The 18,457-nt window shown below is 43.3% G+C and overlaps 1 protein-coding gene and 1 long non-coding RNA gene across 2 annotated transcripts in view; one reads left to right on the top strand and one right to left on the bottom strand.

Annotated features, from left to right (window-relative positions):
* Positions 1–1,613: 1,613 nt before the first annotated feature.
* The window catches only part of LOC139196808 (uncharacterized), a 31,803-nt gene continuing 14,959 nt past the window's right edge, over positions 1,614–18,457 (bottom strand). The window contains exon 3 of the long non-coding RNA XR_011581853.1: positions 1,614–2,802. This is a non-coding gene — a long non-coding RNA (uncharacterized lncRNA). The remainder of the gene's footprint in view (positions 2,803–18,457) is intronic.
* Positions 7,082–8,445, top strand: LOC139196213 (transcription factor MYB1R1-like). The gene has a single exon (XM_070821885.1). The coding sequence runs from the start codon at positions 7,082–7,084 to the stop codon at positions 7,781–7,783; it is 702 nt and encodes a 233-aa protein (XP_070677986.1). The 3' UTR covers positions 7,784–8,445.

Raw genomic sequence — 18,457 nt, 5'->3', positions numbered from 1 at the left:
AAGTAGCTAAGTACGTCTGAAGTCGTTGTACCTATTCCTGGTCATCACTAGTCATTATCATGTCATCAACATAAATAATCAATGATGTTACTGTAAACACGAAAATTTCTTGAAACGAAGGAGACAAGAACACGTGCACAAAATAATATTTGTATTTGATGATTTTGGGTTACAATCTCTCTCAAATTTGATCCTCTGATTCGATCTCCGTAAGGTGTTGATTTGTGGATGTGCGATTGATCCAAAGGGCCGTTGGGGCTTGATCTTAGGATGAACGAATGATGAACGATGAACGCTTTCTTCAAGGCTTTTGGGGCTTGATCTTGAAGAACTGTTGATGAACGGATCTTCAAGGGCCTTTAGGGCTTGATCTTAATGAACAGTTGATGAATGGATCTTCAAGGGCTTTTGGGCTTGATCTTGAAGAACAGTGATGAACGGATCTTCAAGGGCTTTTGGGCTTGATCTTGAAGGATGGTTGGATGTGTGGATTTGTCGACGTTGTTAATCCAAAGGGCCGTTGGGGCTTGATCTTGAATTGGTGGAAGTTCTTCAAGGGGCCGTCGGGGCTTGAGCTTGAAGGCGGATTTGGCGAAGAACAAAGAGAGTTTTCTCGATCCTTCGGAATTTGCTTGTGAGCTTTAGAGTTTCAAAGCTTCAAGGCTTTGGTGTAATATTGATGCGAAATATATAAGCACACAAATTAAACCCTCTTTTTATCAATTGTAGTAAAGTATGTAAGTAGGGATCGTTCTAGGCCGGGGATTAGGAGGGATTGCTAAATCACTTGGAAACTGACTTGAAAACGTAAAAACAAAGTTTAAAACACTAACTAGACTCAAAGAATGCAAAACTATACTTTAAAACACTAAAACAAACCAAAAGACTCAAAACAGCCCCTAAACACTCAAAACTACCTTAAACACACAATCTGGGCAGTTTTGGGACTCTAACACAAACTTGGACGAATTTTGGTTTTCTAATGAACTAAAACACTTAAAAGCATAATCTAAGACAAGTTCTAATTAATATGACTCAAAGAAATAAGATGGGGTTGATTTTGGACGAAAATAATTAAATTAAGACAAGAACAAAGTAAACAAATTCTTAGACAAATTTAAGTGAATCAAAACAGATTGTAAAATGAATTTGAATGAAACTTATGGATGGAAGGCTTGCTAGGAGGATCTTCTCCACACATGTCACACTTGCATACAAAACGATTTCCAGTTGCTTTTCGATAAGCTATGAATACTCAACGCCCCAAATTAACCGTGAATTGCACTAATTAACCCTCAGTTTTTTCACAAGTTATTGGATTGGATGATTGCATACGACAACCCAAAACATTCCCTACAAGTTCCCTACATGAATTGCATAATAGAGATACAAGCACGAATCATTAAGTTCTATGAAAAACATAAGCATTGACGAGGCACTCGTTACTATGATTTGCATGAAACTTATGCCAAGAATTTACTTAACGTGATTGTGACTAGCAACCTTCACTACTTGTGAATATAAGTTCATAACGATTAGGTGAAACTCCCTTATATTCTAGCGTTAAATTCATGCATGAAAATTAAGCGTGCACTCTCAACCAACATACACAAATCATTTTTTATACGATCGGATAAGTAAATTGAATTCACAACTTATGAATCACAAATGGATGTAATCAAATCATATTGCAAGTATGAACATGGTTTCGAATCACCCCCTAACTAAGAGGGGTTTAGTTCCTCATACTCACAAAGCAAAGATACATAAAATTAGACATTAAAATCAAAGGAAAGAAAACACCTAAGATGCTCCAACTTGGGTAGCAAGTGCATCCAAGAATTCTCCTTTGCTTGCTTGCGGCAGATTGCTTTGTGGACGGATTTTTGGGTAGTTTTATGATGTAGAATGGATGGGGAATGGTATGGAAAGGTTTAGGGTAAGTGTGGAGGAATGTTTGAGGGTTGGAGGGTGGTGGAGAACTAGGCAAAGAGGGTGGAAGAAGGTGGAGTGGCTGTTATGTTTTCTAGGCACTAGAATGGTGTTTTTGGGGTGTTTTGCTACCTAGGGTGAGTATGGACGAATTTCTGTGATGAATGGTGAATATGAGAGTGTGAACCCTTTGCCAAGGGGTGTAAACATGTATATATAGGCCCCAAAAACCTTAGAGAATCAGGTTAGGCTAGGGAGAATGCACGGCAAAGAGTGTATGTGGTGTGCAATGGTCTAAGGGTGAAAATGAAGTGATGATGCAAAGTGTGAAGGGTAAAATGGAGTGGTCTTGTAGCTAGGGGGCATGAATGATTGTGTACATTGCATAGAGATGGAAAGGGAGGTGAAAATGAGTCAATAAATGGGTCAAAGGTGCAGCAACATGTGGTACACAAGGCATGGGATTCCAAATGTGAATGATGGAGCATCAATTGGTGCATGTTATGGTTATGAAAGTTGTATAAAATTTTGTGGGTGAAGGGAACAAGAGGTATCAAGCAATTAAGTGTAATAATTAAATGAATTGAAGCATGAAATCAGAAATTATGTAGGGGACAAGAGTGATCAAGCATGGCATGGGAATCCAAAGGGAATTCTATGTTGTTTTGCATGGCAATGAAGGCAAGTTGGGGTGACAAATTTTTGGGCTGAGTTCTTCATCTTTTGGACCATAATTCTTCACATTCTTGGCCTCTTTAGTTCTCAAATTCGTCCATCCACTTTGGCCCAAATATGTGACATGCATTCCAAGCTCCATTTTGCTCCAAAATGCTCCAAAATGCATCTTCTTGCCTACTTTGTCCATAAAATCTGAAAACACACGAAAATGACTTTAAACATTAAAATAACTAAGGAAACACAACATAAATGCACAAGAACAAGCCAACTAAGTCGCATAAATATGCTTCTATCAAATATCAAATTGGTTATGAATTTTGTTTTGTCCCCCCAAATGAATGAATTAGCCTTCTATTTATAGAATTCCAAAACTTGATTTTTGGGATTAAATAATAAGATGAAATAAATCATTTTTGCCGGACGTTGACACGTGTCCTGTTTGATGACTTTTCCAACTTATTTCGATTTTTTGTTTAGACACACGCTACGTGTAAAATTTATGTAATACATGTGCGTTGAAACTTTGATTTATCGGTCAACATTTATTTACCGAAATTTCGATGTCTACAAATGCCCCCACTTCAAGGCGCGTCGTATACATGTGCTTGTCACGTGTAGGAGATGTGTTTTGAGGTCCCTTACTGTAGATGTCGATCCAAGGGCCATCAAGGCTTAATCTTGAATTGGGCTGGAGATTTCTTTAAGGGCCGTTGAGGCTTGATTTTTGAAGGTTGACTCGAACACATGGCAAGCAGGCACGAGGTGAAGGTGACGACTTGTTGCTTTGTTCAAGCTTTCTAATTCACACCTGAGCAGTTTGGTCAACGGTATGATCTTCAAGATTGATGGGCTCTTCTTCTAGTTGGTGACTTGATCTTTAATGATTTGATTCAAGGGTGGTGAATCGGCACGTGCAGCCCACAACGCCTAGCGAGTCAACCCAAGAATTTGAGGGTCAAAACGAGTCCTCCACCTAGAGTGATTGCAACCCTGATGATATGAGGTATTTTTTATTTTGAAGAAGTAGCGAATGAATCGGCACGTGCTTTGTTGTGGTTGTCTCCACATGCTTCAATGTATCATTTTCCCTTACCTTATCTGTTCTTCTGGCATATGTGGTATCTTCTCTGGAAGCATAAGATGTTGAGATAATGGGTACTTCGAGAGCAGTGCTAGGTAAGCAATCAGGGAAGGGTTTCAGGCAGTCGGTTCCAGATCGGAAGATTGATACCAAGTACTGGCTGATTGCTTTCTTTCTCCTTGTCCCGCAGGTAAGAACAAGGACAAAGAAAAGGACAGGGAGAAAGCATGATATGAAATACTCTTGCTTTCGAAGAAGTGGTGGCGATTTGACAGCGTTGCACAGTGAGGCTTTGCTCTTCAGCGATGGTGCCGTCAATATGTTGTTGAAGCTTCTCGAGCTCTTGGATTCAACTCAGACCCATTCTTCTCTCTAATTCTTCAACTCGGACTCCTTCTGCTGAGTTGATTGTGCATGCCGCATTTCCTTATTTGTTCTCCAAGCAAATGTGGCAGCTTCTTGAGTTCCTCAACTCAAACTCCTTCTGCTGAGTTAACTGTGCAGGCTGCATTCTTCTCTGCTTGTTGCTTCTGCACGTTGTCTCCACATGCTGCAAGGTATCATTTTCACTTGCCTTATCTGTTCTCTAGGCAAATGTGGCATCTTATTCGGAAGTACATCAGCAGCTGAAGACGAGTACTCGAGAGCAATACCAGGTAAGCAACCAGGCAAAGGTTCCAGGTAGTCGATTCTTTACCCGAGTTTGAGTGGAAGTTCCGACATATTGCTTTCTTTATCCTTGTCTTTGCAGGTTAGAACAAGGACAAAGGAAAGGACATGGAGAAAGCATGATATGAGATACTCTTGCTTTCTACCCTGGTGATATGAGATACCTTTGCTTTGGTGTCATTTGTTTGCAGAGGTACCCCAAGGAATAAGGAACACTGAGTGACTCGAGAGGCCTCGTTGGGAAGGCATTCTCGGAGATGAAGAAAGGTTTTGTATATCTGCCTTGCTATGGAGGGTGAAGGTGGACAGTTATAGGAAGTTCTTTAATACCTGTAGAGGTACTATTCTTTCACTCGTGTCGGCAACCATTGAGTGATTGATCAGTATGGCTTCATGTGCTTTCTTCTTTATCAGAAATCTTCGACAAATTGTCTATAATTTTCGCCAAGCTGAGTGTGCATGTGACAGGTGTTGACAAAGACTGGCGCCTATTCGATATCTGGGATCAGCACTTCGACAAATTACCCGTGATTTCTGCAAAACTGAGTTTACGTGTGACGGGTGCTGACGCGTCTGGAAAAGAAAAATGCCTCTCCGATTTATGAGTTTGCCTCTTCGATTTTTGAATTGGCCTCTTCGAATTCTGAGCTCGCCTTTTCGATCTCTGAAATCCTGTCGAGTGCTGATTTTTATAGAGGCACGCAGTTCGTTTCAAAGCACACTTTGAATTTTCGCTTGTAGAAACTCCCTTCTTGCACTTCTAAGATCTTGATTCGTCTGACCTCTTCTTTCTTCAACACCTTTGAAAATGTCTGGACCCTCCGACCGTTGTTTTGATTTGAACCTTGGTGAAGAGGCAGTCCCGCCTTCTCCAGACAACATATGGCGCCCATCCTTCATATCCCCTACTGGTCCTCTTACTGTTGGGGATTCAGTGATGAAGAATGATATGATCGCTGCGGTGGTGGCCAGGAACCTTGTCACTCCCAAAGATAATAGACTACTTTCCAAACGGTTTGATGAGTTGGCTGTTAAGGATTCTCTGGCTCTCAGTGTGCAGGTTCTGTGTCTAATATGGCCCAACGTCTATTTGCTCGAACCTGTTAAGTTGAATCATTGGCGGCTGAAGTGATGAGTCTCAAACAGGAGATTAGAGGGCTCAAGCATGAGAATAAACAGTTGCATAGGCTCGCACATAACTATGTTATAAACATGAAGAGGAAGATTGACCAGATGCAGGAATCTGATTGTTCCAAAAACAGTTGCCTTCGTCTTCTGGGCTGTACCGCGTAATGAAGCTCCAAATGATCAACCTCCGGCTCCTCTTCTTCCTGGAGTTCTGCCGAATGATGAGGCTTCACACGAGCAACCTTCGTGAAGGCTCCCTCCTGTTTACTCTTTTTTTTTTCTTTTTTTTTTGACCGATGTAAAATGTACATTTATGTAAATTTTTCAGAGAAATCAATAAATAAGCTTTATTTTACTAAAGCGTAAATTTTTTATTTTTTTTTATTTTTTTATTTTTTTTTATTTTTTTATTTTTTTAAATGCCACCCATCCATCTTTCCTATATACATATATATAATTTTATATGTATATATTTTATCGTGCAGGAAGTGCCTAATTTTTTTATTTTTTTTAATCATATATATATATATATATTTTTTTCTTTCTCTTTAATCATGGTGCCAGACGCATCAAAACATTTTTTATTATATATATTTTTCCTTTAATCATGGTGCCAGACACATCAAACATTTTTTTATTATATATATATATATATATATATATTTTTTTTTTCTTTTCAGAATGGTGTTGATCCACCACCTAAAACACTTTATATTATACTAAATATATATATTTTTTTTAATTTTTAATTTTTAATTTTTTTTTCTTTTCTTTTCTTTCATTCACATGGTGCCAAATGCACCATCATTCTTTATATATATATATATATATATTTTTTTTTCTTTCTTTTTCCCATTCGTGAGAACCCAAAATCATGATTCTTCGACAGAGAAGCAAAGTGGAAAGCACGGGTATTCCACTTATTGCCTCTTGTGGCTTTATATGCCTTCTCCCACTTCATTGCATAGCAGAAGAACCATAACTTTCAGACCGGCGGTAGAGAGGAAGAAGAAGGTGTATCGAACCAGGTTGCTCACGTTCTGCTGTCCCTGTTGCAAAAGCTGTAAGGATCAAAGCATGCGGACTCGTAGAGATTTGTTTTTTGAGTTGCAGAACTAAGAGAGAGAGGTCCAGGTTCTTTCGTTTTAAGGTGAGGATGATTTTGATATGTGTGTATATATATATATATATTATATATATATGCATATGTATATACACTGACTTAAGCTCTGGTTTACTAGTATCAATAATGTCGACTGAGTAGTGCATGCAGCAGCCAGTTGAAGTCTTGAAACAACGGCGGTCATCAGTCGTGGCAAAGCAACATCGAGCGGCAAGCAGGCCGTAAGACCAAGGAGTGCAGTTCGTGGTGCACGCAGGAGGTGCTGGAGTTTGTAGACGGGTGACATCGTGGAGCAACAACAACAAGCTTTTACTCTGAGGTATGTTTTAGGCTGAGGACGATTTCAATCTTTCGGACCTCATATATATATAATCTGTTAGGACGCCAGAATATATATATTCCTTCAATCGTCCATCAACATCACCATTTGCGTCCTTTCAAGCCATATATATATATATATATATATATGTATGTGGAATCGCGAGAACGACGTCGTCCACAATTCTGGCAGTAATCGCGAGTGCGAACGCAAGCAAGGGGTTCCATGGATGAAGGAAGAGCACAAGCTTTTCTTGCTTGGATTGCAGAAAGTAGGGAAAGGAGACTGGAGAGGGATCTCAAGAAACTTCGTGAAGACTCGCACCCCGACTCAGGTTGCCAGCCACGCACAGAAGTACTTTCTGCGCCGGAACAACCACAATCGTCGGCGCCGCACATCTAGCCTATTCGACATCACCACCGAAACGGCCTCTCCAACTCCAACGGATGAAGAGCTAGTACATCTTCAAGATAACGCATCTCAGTCGCATCCTTTGCCTCATCCGCCACTATCGAACCCTCGCAACGCCAGTGATTTTCCAATGACTGTAGGTCTAGCTGCCTTGCCAGTTCCCATTGAGAATCCTATGGAAAATCTAGCTCTACGACAGGCAAATCACGAGAACAGTGCCTTGGCTGAGCTCGTCCATCCAGTTGCCCTTCAATCGTCCCATCACCATCACCATTTGCGTCATTTCAAGCCATATATATATATATATATGTATGTATGTGGAAGTTTGAACGTCCTGTCACCATCACTGTGTACACATTGTATATATTTGTATATGGAACTTGGTTGCCGTGTCTTACATATATATATACACACACAACCATACACACACACACACACATAATACCATATAATGTGTTATTTTTATGCACAGTGTGTTTGTGCCCCTACTGATAGATTTCTTTGCTGTGATGCCAGGAATCCTTAATTTTAAGAAGGCAGAGCATGATGCTGGGAACCTTATGAAGCTTTCAGAGGTGTGATTGTTGGTGGCGGAGTGAGCAGGTTGCCTAGTGCTTGTGCCAGAGACTGCAACGGGGTTTCACTGTGTAGTGCCTTTTGATCACATTTTTCCCTCGGTGGTGCACTGCCGTGTGGTGCTGTGCAAGAGACTGCAGCGGGGCTTCACTGTGTAATGCCTTTTGGTCACAGTTTTCCCTTGGCGATGACGTCGTCGTGCGGTGTAAGAAATTGCTTGAGCAGTCGCTACGGGTTTACATAGTGTGATTGCGTAGCATTTTGGCTTCCTCTGCCACTGTAGCGTGCTTGGAATGACTGTCTTGTAGCTGTCATCTCTACCGTGCTGCTCAAGCTTTGTGGCTGACTTTTCCATTGCAGTCATGGTGTTTCTCAAGTGCTTTAAAAACAACACTATCACCATTCTTGCGAAGGAAGGCGATCCACAAGATAGTGGAATGACATTGAAGCTTTATGCGCCACTGACTAGCCCTAAGGCGCTTGTTCTTCCCATAAAAGACAACTCCATGCATATTAAGTCGTGGTCTTCTGAAGTGTCTTGGGAGGTGGTAGACTCCGTTCGACCAACTACAAAGAATAAAGTGTGCAAATTGAGGATTCATATCTTGAACTCTTCGCACCATGATCGTGCCAACCTTTTGGTTAAGTTTAAGCTTCTTGGTGATCGTATCCGTAGCGGAGTTATAGCTTAGAATAGCACCCTATCGACTACTGGAGGAGCCGCCTTCGTTGAGTTTTATTAGGAATGGCTTGAAGATATCTTGAGCCACTCCAAAGATGTATTTACTAACACAGGCCTTTATCATGCTGTATACGCATCTTTGTTCAGTTATGATCACCATCCTTCCGTCCTTCATGCATTCTTTGAGGCCTCCGGTAAGTCAGGCGTGAAGACTTCTTCGTGGATCCGGTTTTGGTATTGGGATGCCATGAAGTACAAGAGGCATTCGAAAAAAAATGGTCATAACAAGACAACCAGGCCTAAGGGAGACTCTGATCCGTCAGGCGTCATTGGTCTAGCTGGGCCCCGCACCCCTAACGAGTTGAGGGCATTTGAGGATCTCGACGTGGCATTAGAGCACTTGGAAGAATCTTACTTAGCTGCATTCTTAGCTTGCTGGCTTTGTAAGTTTGTCTTCCCTAAAGACAAACGTCAATTTGATTCGTCTTGGAGTCTTCAAAGTTGCTAGCAAGATGGCTGCAAGCGAATCTTTTAGCCTTGCTATTTCGATCTTAGCCAACATTTACGACGGCTTAAGAGTTGTTTCAGACTTGGCAAGCACTGAAGATCGTGATGCGGTACTTCCTTACCACTACGTGTACGGTTGGTTGGGTGAGTACTTTGGTACTCATTTTTGTTCGTCAACTTTAGACAAGTCTGGGCCCTTCGTAGTCAAGCTGGGACCTTTGATGATGAAGTATTCTGGCGTGCTTTCTGCGAAGAGTCTCGACGATCAGCAGGTGCAAACATTATTTAGAAGTTGTGAAGGTTTAAGGATGGATCGCCTGGCGAGGGTTGGCTCGGTGCAGCGAGACATCATGGATGATTCACATCTCCACTTTTCAGACTTGTCTTACCTTATAAGTCTCCGCTCGGGTTATGTTTCTTTGCGGCAAGAAGACCGATGTATCATTCAGCCGTACAGTCCTCACCGCCTTAGCAGGCAATTTGGTTTTGTACAAAATGTGCCAAGCACGTTGAGGGAGAAAGCTCGATCAGAATCCTTACAAGCCGTGTATATGCATTGGGAGTCGTGTACCCGTGCATGTACAAATGCTTCTATCACCCTGCAGGCCAAGGACGAGTTCAAGAGTAATCCAGTAACCCGTGCTCATGTACGTTGGTGGTCAAAGGTATATTATGAGAATTTAGGGACGGCAAGTGGTACCAATTCTTCCCATTCACGTCATGATGCGTCAAAAGAGGGTTGTTCTGTGGTTCCTACGCAGTTAGTACCTTTTGATTGTGCGAGTGTCACTCCTTTGCGAGATAGACCTATGGTTTTAGCCCATCAACACTTGCGTCTGTCTTCTCCCCACCTGGATGCTTCTGAAGAGGTGGGTGACGAAGTTGATTCGCACGGAGATGGACCTGTTTTGCGGCTACGCCAACAAGTTTTAAACAAGCGGTCACTCGAAGTCGCTTAGGTTGACAGCGATGTTAATTTTCGTCATAAGAAGAAAGAAATGTTTAGGCCTCCTCAATCTGATGGTCGTGTGTCAGATGTACGTATTTCTTTATGTCTCATGATTTATTTATTTTTTCTCATTATTTTAGCTTTTATTTCTAACATCTTTCCTTGTTTTGTTTAGGTTGGGCCTTCTTGTTCTTTTGATCTGGCGACTGCGGGCGTTCACTCCTATGCGGACATGCTACTTGGAAGCAATCTACATACAGATGGGGAGATTGGGGATCCACCTGGTGCAGAGCTGGTTCAAAATCTGCCCAATTTCCCAAGCTTGCCGTGTGTAGGTGGAGGCTTACAAGAATCCATCATGCGTCCAACATCTTTGCCAGCTAGTTCAGGGATCTCTTTGAGAGGGCCGAACCTTAAAGGTACTAAGCAAGTCATCCATCACATTCGTCTTGGTGCAGCAATGGATATCAAGAGCCATATAGAGAAGAGGATTTCTAAATGCCCGTTAGAAGACCTTACGTTGCTCAAGGAGGATTTATCGAAGCTTGTTTCTATGATTGACAACCTTAACATTGATTCTTCATCGTTGAAGATCAAGATTGCCGAACTTATGGCCGCCTCGACTGAGTATTCTTCCTTGCATGCTATTTCCTTGGAGAAGTTGAATCCGGATGTTAGAGCTCATCAGCTAGCAATGATAAACTCGTCATTGGCTTAAGTTCGGTCTTTTCAGCAAGTTGTTTCAGGAGATTATCAAGTCACAGAGACTTTTTTAACTTCTGTTCAGGTGCGTCTAGATGCATTGGTGCGAGAGCGGGAGCAGTTGGTAATCGAAGCATCGCAACTTGAAAGTGTTCTTGCGGAGCAGGGAACTACACTTTCTCAGTACCAAGAGGAGATTTCGCGCCTAGAACGAGAGAAAGGCATGACTATGAAGTTGCCCATCTTATCTCCTACCAAGGTAGAGACTTTGAAGACTTTGGAAGGCTTGCTTGAAGATCGCCTTCGTAGTTTTAGGGACATAGTTTTCAAGTAGTATCTTATGTTTTTTTTTATTTTTTATTTTTAATTAGGCTTTGGAGCCGACTCCTTCTTTCAAAGAAATAAAGCATTTATGTTCTTGAATTTGCTCTTCAATCTTCAAAGTGTTATTTTTTTTTAGATGGTGTGACTATACTTGAAGTTTTGACGCTTCAAGTTGCCTACGTACCCTCTGTTAAGGAGGGATCAAGTCATAACGTAGTTCAAATGCATTTTTTTTCTTTTTTTTTGTGTGTGCCGTACGCAGTTTATGCTCTTGCGGGCCAGGAGTGTGGCGTTTGTTTTAGGGGTAGTAGCGCTTCAAGAATCTGCCATTGATGGGGCCGATCTTCAAGCCGTCTTCTGCCATGATTAAGTAGGCGCCATTGGTGTAGACTTCTTGTATTACGTATGGTCCATCCCATTTTGACGTGAACTTGCTCTTTGTCTTGTGAGTTGTGATGATAGGCCTACGCAATGGAAAGACGAGATCTCCCATTTGAAAAGAACGAAGGAGAACTTTCTTGTTGAAGGCCTTGGAGAGTCGTGCTTGATAACATTCCAAGTGTTGCTGGGCTTCGAGTCTTTTCTCATCCAGCGCTTCCAGCTCTTGAAGGCGCACCTTTGCATTCTCTTTGTCAGTCAAGCCTTCTTGTATAGCCATCCTTAGCGAGGGAATTTGACTTTCGAGCTGTAGAACAGCTTCCATGCTATATACCAGAGAATAAGGTGTAGCTTGGGTAGGCGTTCTATATGTCGTCCTGTATGCCCAAAGTGCTTCGCCTATTCTTTCATGCCAGTCTTTCTTTGTTCTGTCGATTACCTTCTTTAGGAGGTTGCACAATGTCTTGTTGAATGCTTCTGCAAGACCGTTGGCCGGAGCATGATACATGGAGGATTTGTGCTGCTTGAACTTGTATTTCTCACATAGCTCGTCCACGAGTCGGTTGAAGAACTGTTTTCCGTTGTCAGTGACAATGTAGCGAGGCACACCATATTGGTGGATGATATGTTCCTTGATGAAACGGAAGACAGTTTCCTTCTTGACTTCCTTCAGGGGTATAGCTTCAGCCCATTTGGAGAAGTAATCTGTTGCAGCCAGGATGTAAGCTTCCCCTGCAGATGACTTTGGCGCAATTGGTCCTACGATGTCCAATCCCCATGCATAGAATGGCCATGAAGCAGCTGTGGGGTGTAATGGTTTAGGCGGTTGATGTATGAAGTTGGTGTGAAATTGGCAGGCTTGGCACCTTTTGGCGTGTTCTAGGCAGTCATTTACCATGCTTGGCCAGTAGTAACCCATTCTTTTGAGCTGGAAATGAAGCTTCAGTCTAAACTGATGCTCCTCACACATTCCTGAGTGTGCTTCTTCCATGGCTTGATTGGCTTCTTCCTCACCTAGGCATCTCAGAAGTACTCCTTTAAAAGATCACCGGTAGAGTGTCCCTTTGTAATAGAGGAAGAGATGTGCTCGTCGACGTACTTCAGAGCGGTGTTTTGGATCATCTGGAAGTATTCCATGCTCCAAGTAGTTGATCAGAGGTTGTCTCCATTCTTGAACGTTGACCGGAAGTATTGAAATAACGTTTGTATCACTCAGTACCATTTCAGTGACAAGCGGGATTACCCATCTTTGGCAGACTGGCACGTTTGCAGCTTCATCTTCTCCTAATGTCATGCTTGAGGCTAGGTTAGCGAGAGCGTATGCCATTTGATTATCTTTTCTTGGCACGTGTTCTAGTGTTACGGCCTCAAACCTTTGTAGCAATTGCGTTACCAGCCGGAAGTATGGGACGAGATCATCTTTCCTCACCTCATATTCAGTCAGGAGTTGATTGATTATGAGCTTGGAGTCGCCATATATCTCAAGTTAGAATGGATAAGGTAGTATTTGCCTTTGTGGAGCATAATTCGCTTAGTTAGAATGAATAAGGTAGTATTTGCCTTTGTGGCAACATGAATACTACTCCTGCCCCCGCTCCGTCTGCTCGTGCGGATCTGTCGAAGAACATCGTCTATGTCGGGAATATGTCGATGTAGAACACCTCCTCGTCAGGCAAGTCGTCTGAGATTTTCCAATCGGCTGGGATTGGATGGTCGGCAAGGAAGTCTGCTAGCGCTTGTCCCTCGATGGCTTTAGCTGGGACGTAGATGATCTCGTATTGATTGAGAAGAAATGCCCATTTAGCTAGTCGCCTTGTCAAAACTGGCTTGGACATGACGTATTTGACCGGGTCAGCTTTAGCAACCAAGTGGATGGTGTAAGCATGCATGTAATGTCTGAGCTTCTGGATGGCAAACATCAAGGCAAGGCACATTTTTTCTATTGGGGAGTAGTTCAACTCAGCACCGGTGAGCGTTCGACTGAGGTAGTAGAGCGCTCATTCTTTCTGGGATTCGTTTTCCTGTGCCAAAAGTGCTCCAACTGAACTTTCCTGAGCAACGATGTACAATATGAGCGGTTTCCCTGGTATAGGTGCCCCCAGGATAGGTGGACTTGATAAATACTTCTTTATGCTTTCAAAAGCATTGTTGCATGCTTTGTCCCATATGAACGGAACATTTTTCTTCATGAGTCAACTGAACGGTTGACAACACCCTGCAAGGTTGGAGATGAAGCGTCTGATGAAGGCTAGCCATCCTTGTAGACTTTTCAACTCGTGCAGGTTTCTTGGCTCGGGCATGCTTTGAATGGCCTTGATCTTTGATTGGTCCATTTCAATGCCACGATGCTTGACAATGAAGCCAAGGAACTTTCCAGATGTGACGCCAAATGCACACTTTAACAGGTTCATCTTGAGGTTGTATTTTCGCAACCTTTCGAACACTACTCACAAATCCTTCAAGTTATTTGATCTTTTCTTTGTCTTGACCACCACATCGTCTACATAGCATTCTACGTTCTTGTGTAGCATGTCATTGAAGATCTTCTGCATTGCGCGTTGATATGTAGCTCCAGCATTCTTCAGACCAAAGGGCATCACCTTATAGTAGTAGATACCTTTTAGAGTGCGGAAGGCTGTTAGTTCCTTTTCTTCAAGAGCCATACGAATTTGATTGTATCCAGAAGAGCCGTCCATGAATGATAGTGCCTCATGGCCAGTGGTCGCGTCCACCATGATTTCAATGATTGGCAAGGGGAAGTCATCCTTTGGGCAAGCATCATTGAGGTCTCGGAAGTCTATGCAAACACGTATTTGTCCAGATTTCTTAAAGACTATGACGATGTTGGAGATCCACTTGGGGTATTGCACCTCTCGAATGAAGCCTGCTTCGATCAACTTGTTAATCTCGACCTCGATTTGTGGGATGAGCTCGGATTGATAGCGTCTTTGAGTTTGCTTTATTGGTCGCGTTCCAGGTTTGACTACAAGACGATGCATAACAATGATAGGGACAAGGCCGGGCATTTCCTTGTAGGTCCAAGCGAAGATGTCCTTGTACTCTAATAGTAGCTGGTAATACTTCTCTATCTCGTCTGCACTTAGTAATGCACTCACGAAGATAGGCTTTGGTTCCTCACTTGTGCCTAAGTTGAGTTCTTTGAGATCGTCAACTGTGGCTTGCCCCCCATCTTCGAGTTGTGACGGCGCTGCAATGACATCTTCCTCGAGGATTTCATCTTCTTCACCTTATTGGATGGTGATGTGCAAGACGTCTTGGGCCTCTTCTTCGGTGTTGACCTCTCGAGCTTGTTGGCATGAAGATTGTCCAATGTGGATGATGGTGCGCCTTTTCACTTTCAGTGATCCAACTATGTTAACCTCCAAAATTTCTTGGCGCTTCATTCTTGAAGGAATGGAACTTCGAACGTCATCCTTTTTTGCCAGACGATCGATCTTTTCTACTTCTGGTGTCGTCTTTCTCCTTCTGGAAGGCTCTTTGGCTTTTTCAAGTCTTTCCATAATTGATTGTCGTGGAGGAAAGCTAGTCGTATTGCTTTGCTTTTTAGGTTTCGACAACCTTTTGAAAATAGAGCTTCAAGATGCTGACGTGTTAAGCCTTTAGAAGACGAAATTTCTGTTTTGACCGCCAATGAGTTTAGGTGCCAAAACTCTGGGCCTTGAACGATTCATTCTATCGAATACTGATGTCTGGGGGCAGGTTAAGGCTCCTCTTTATCTTGTATAACGCTCACGCTGATGTGTTGAGCACTAGCAGTTTTTACCTTGCTGGAGATCTTCACCGGTGCATTTGGTGTGAAGCCAAGTCCAGCTTTGTTATTGTTGACCCTGTAACCATGCTCCTTCAACTTCTTCTGAGTTTTAGTGAGATCACGTTCGTTGTCTTTGACGGTGTTCAAATCCTTGTTTCCCAAATTTGCAGAGGAGGTGAAGTTGTACCCAGCTTTCGACATGAGTTTGTAGGCATTTGGATCAAAACCTTCTTCGGTCCTCTTGGTTGGGAGAAAGCTTAGTTCTACCCCCTTTGGCAGGCCTTTTATGAAGCCTTGTGATGGTCTTGCAACCTTAGTATCGCCTAGCTGTGTCAGAAGTAAAACTGCATTCGTTTTGAGCAACTTTACATTATCCATGTGCCGCTGTGCATCGGCTTTGCTTGCTGCAGTTTCAAACGGGGATTGACCATTCTTTCTTCTCGACGTCAGGATGTATCAGAAAACGAGTATGTTTGGTCCATTTGAGGGCGTCCTGCTCCTTCTGGTTGTTGCAGGTTTAGCAAGCTCATCGTCGTTTTTGCTTGAATATGGCATAACTTCTTCTTCTGGCTTCTTGGGTACGGCTTGCCACTCCTTCTTTTTAGGTGTTGCTTTGCCCATGGATTTGATCTCTTTTGGAAGAGTTTCGGGCACCATGTCTTCATCCATGTAGAACTTGGCGTCTGCGAAATGTGATTCAGCTTCGGTGAATGGCTTGGTGTCGCCATAGATCACATTCACTCATTCTCGGTAAAATTTTAAGCATTGGTGAAGGGTGGACGGTACTCTATTCGCATGGATCCAAGGCCTTTATAAGAGCAAACTGTAGGAAGTTTTTGCATCAATCACGTGGAATATTGTGCTTGACTTGAGTTCACCAATGGTCATCTCCACTCGGATCATGCCCATTGCTCTTTGTCCTCCTTGGTTAAAACCTTGGATTAGTAGACGGCTTAGGGATAGTTTATTCACCTTGTTGCCGATTGTGGTCATTGTTGACTTTGGCATGATATTTATGGTTGATTCGTCATCCACAAGCATGCGGCTGACTTTGTGCTCCCTTACGTACCTAGAGACGAAGAGAGGTCGGTTGTGAGGCTTGGATTCTAGCAGCAAGTCTTTGTCGGTGAAGTGGATTATGTCCTCTGCGGCACAGCATGTGGCACATTCATGTAGCCGAAGCTTCAAGCCTTCGCTCTTGCTTTCTTGCACTTCATGGTCGTCGAAACTTGCCAAGACTACTGCCAGTGCTCTTCGCATCTTCTTTGGCAACCGGAGCGCTCCCTCAATGCTAAAGTGTGTTGGCAGACCTTCTTCAGTTGTAAGAGTCTTTTCCTCTTCAGTGGTAACAGCTTTGCCTTTTGAGGGTTCTTCCATTTCTACTTTGACCATGTGACATGCAGTGATAGTGCACTGTTGGAAGAAGTCCTCCGGGAAGTATTCTTGCAAGGAGACAGGAATACGTGGCTCTTACTCCATAGGTTCCCCAGCATAATGTTTTTTTTAGGCTTCCTATTATTGCGACGGCGGTGCTTTCTCGCTTGCTCCCTCTTTGGCCTTATAACTTGTGGTCTTGGCTTCCTCGTCTTCTTATAGGTCACCAATGTCCACCCTTCTTCATTATCGATAGGTGCATCCTGGTCGTTTGCCACCAATGATGGTTGTGCAGAAGGTGCCGTGTAGCTTATGCATTGATAAGAATGGTCGGGCATTTCTTGAAGAGGCACGGGATCAAAAGATCCGAACACGATCGTGGTGGTGTGTGTTGCGACTGTGTCTTCTAGGTCGAGCTCAATTCGCCCTTGCTGTGCCAACTTCATGATGAGTTCTTTTAGGATGAAACACTTGCCCACATGATGACCCACGATACGATGGTACTTGCAGTACTTGGGATCGTTAACGCGATTCATCTCTTCGGGGTGTTTGTATTCAGGCAACTCAATCACCTTCTTCTCCAGCAGGTCTTCCAGCATTGCGTCCATGTCGGAGTCCAGAAAAGGGTATACCTTCTGCTCCAGTTCCTTCAAGGTGTTTTTGTACCTATCTTGGGTGTGGGAAGGCTCACTTTTTTTTATCTCCTTTGCTTTGTTATTGGAGGAGATTTTGGCGGGTGCGGACGAGGTCTTGATAGGGGTGGTATTGGTGGTAAAAGCTTCCTTGGTGGGCTTTTTCCCATGATTGTCTGCTCTTGAAGTAAACACCTTATCCCTTTTGAAATCAGTTATTGGCTCCTTCTTTCCATGGTGGGCGATGCTCAGCTCCATGTTATGGGCATGGGTGGCTAATTCTTCAAAAGTCCGTGGTTTGATACCTTGAAGGATGTATTGTAAACCTCATTGCATGCCCTGGATGCACATCTCGATTGAAGAAATCTCGGAGAGCCTGTCCTTACAGTCGAGGCTTAGATTACGCTATCAGTTGATGTAGTCCATGACTGGTTCTTCCTTCCATTGCTTCGTGCTCATCAGCTCTAGCATGCTCACAGTGCGGCGGGTACTGTAGAAGCGGTTGAGGAATTCCCTTTCCGACTGTTCCCAGCTGTTGATGGACTCGGGCTCTAGGTTCGTGTACCACTCAAATGCGTTTCCTTTTAACGAGCACACAAACTGCTTGGTGAGGTAATCTCCCTCCGTCCCTGTATTGTTGCAGGTTTCGACGAAATGTGCGACATGTTGCTTCGGGTTTCCCTTTTCGTCAAATTGCATAAACGTCGACAGTTGATAACCCCTCGACATCCTTAAGGCGTCGATCTTCTTGGAGTAAGGCTTCGAGTACAATGTGGAGGCATGTGAGCTTCCTTCGTACTGTGCCTTGATGGTGTTGATGATCATCTCTTGCAGCTGCTGGATAGAAAGAGATCCCATGAGTGCCGCTGCTTGGTCTGGCTCCGGCTTCACATCGATTTTCTTCACTGGAGGCTCATCTTCTTCGCCAGCTCCTCCCTTTAGTGGATCATCCTCTGGGTCGGGTTTCTCACCGTCCTGCGCCTCCAGTCGGTTGACTAGTGCTGCAATTTGCAAGTCTTTTTCTTCCACAGTTCGGGTTAACCTTGTGATTGCTTCATTATTTGAGCCAGCTGCTCATCGATTGAAGTTGCTCCAGTGGTCATGACTTGCATGGCTGAACTGCCGCTTAAATCGGCATCGGAGAGCATGGATTCAGAGTATTTCCTTGGGCTTTCCCCCCTTGGTGCCCTTAGTGAGGCTAAGGTGATCACAGGCTTGTG

This window comes from Malus domestica, chromosome 01, assembly GCF_042453785.1.
Source record: "Malus domestica chromosome 01, GDT2T_hap1".
Taxonomy (NCBI): domain Eukaryota; kingdom Viridiplantae; phylum Streptophyta; class Magnoliopsida; order Rosales; family Rosaceae; genus Malus; species Malus domestica.
Note: the sequence above shows the minus strand (reverse complement) of the source record. Positions and strands in the feature narration are given on the sequence as shown.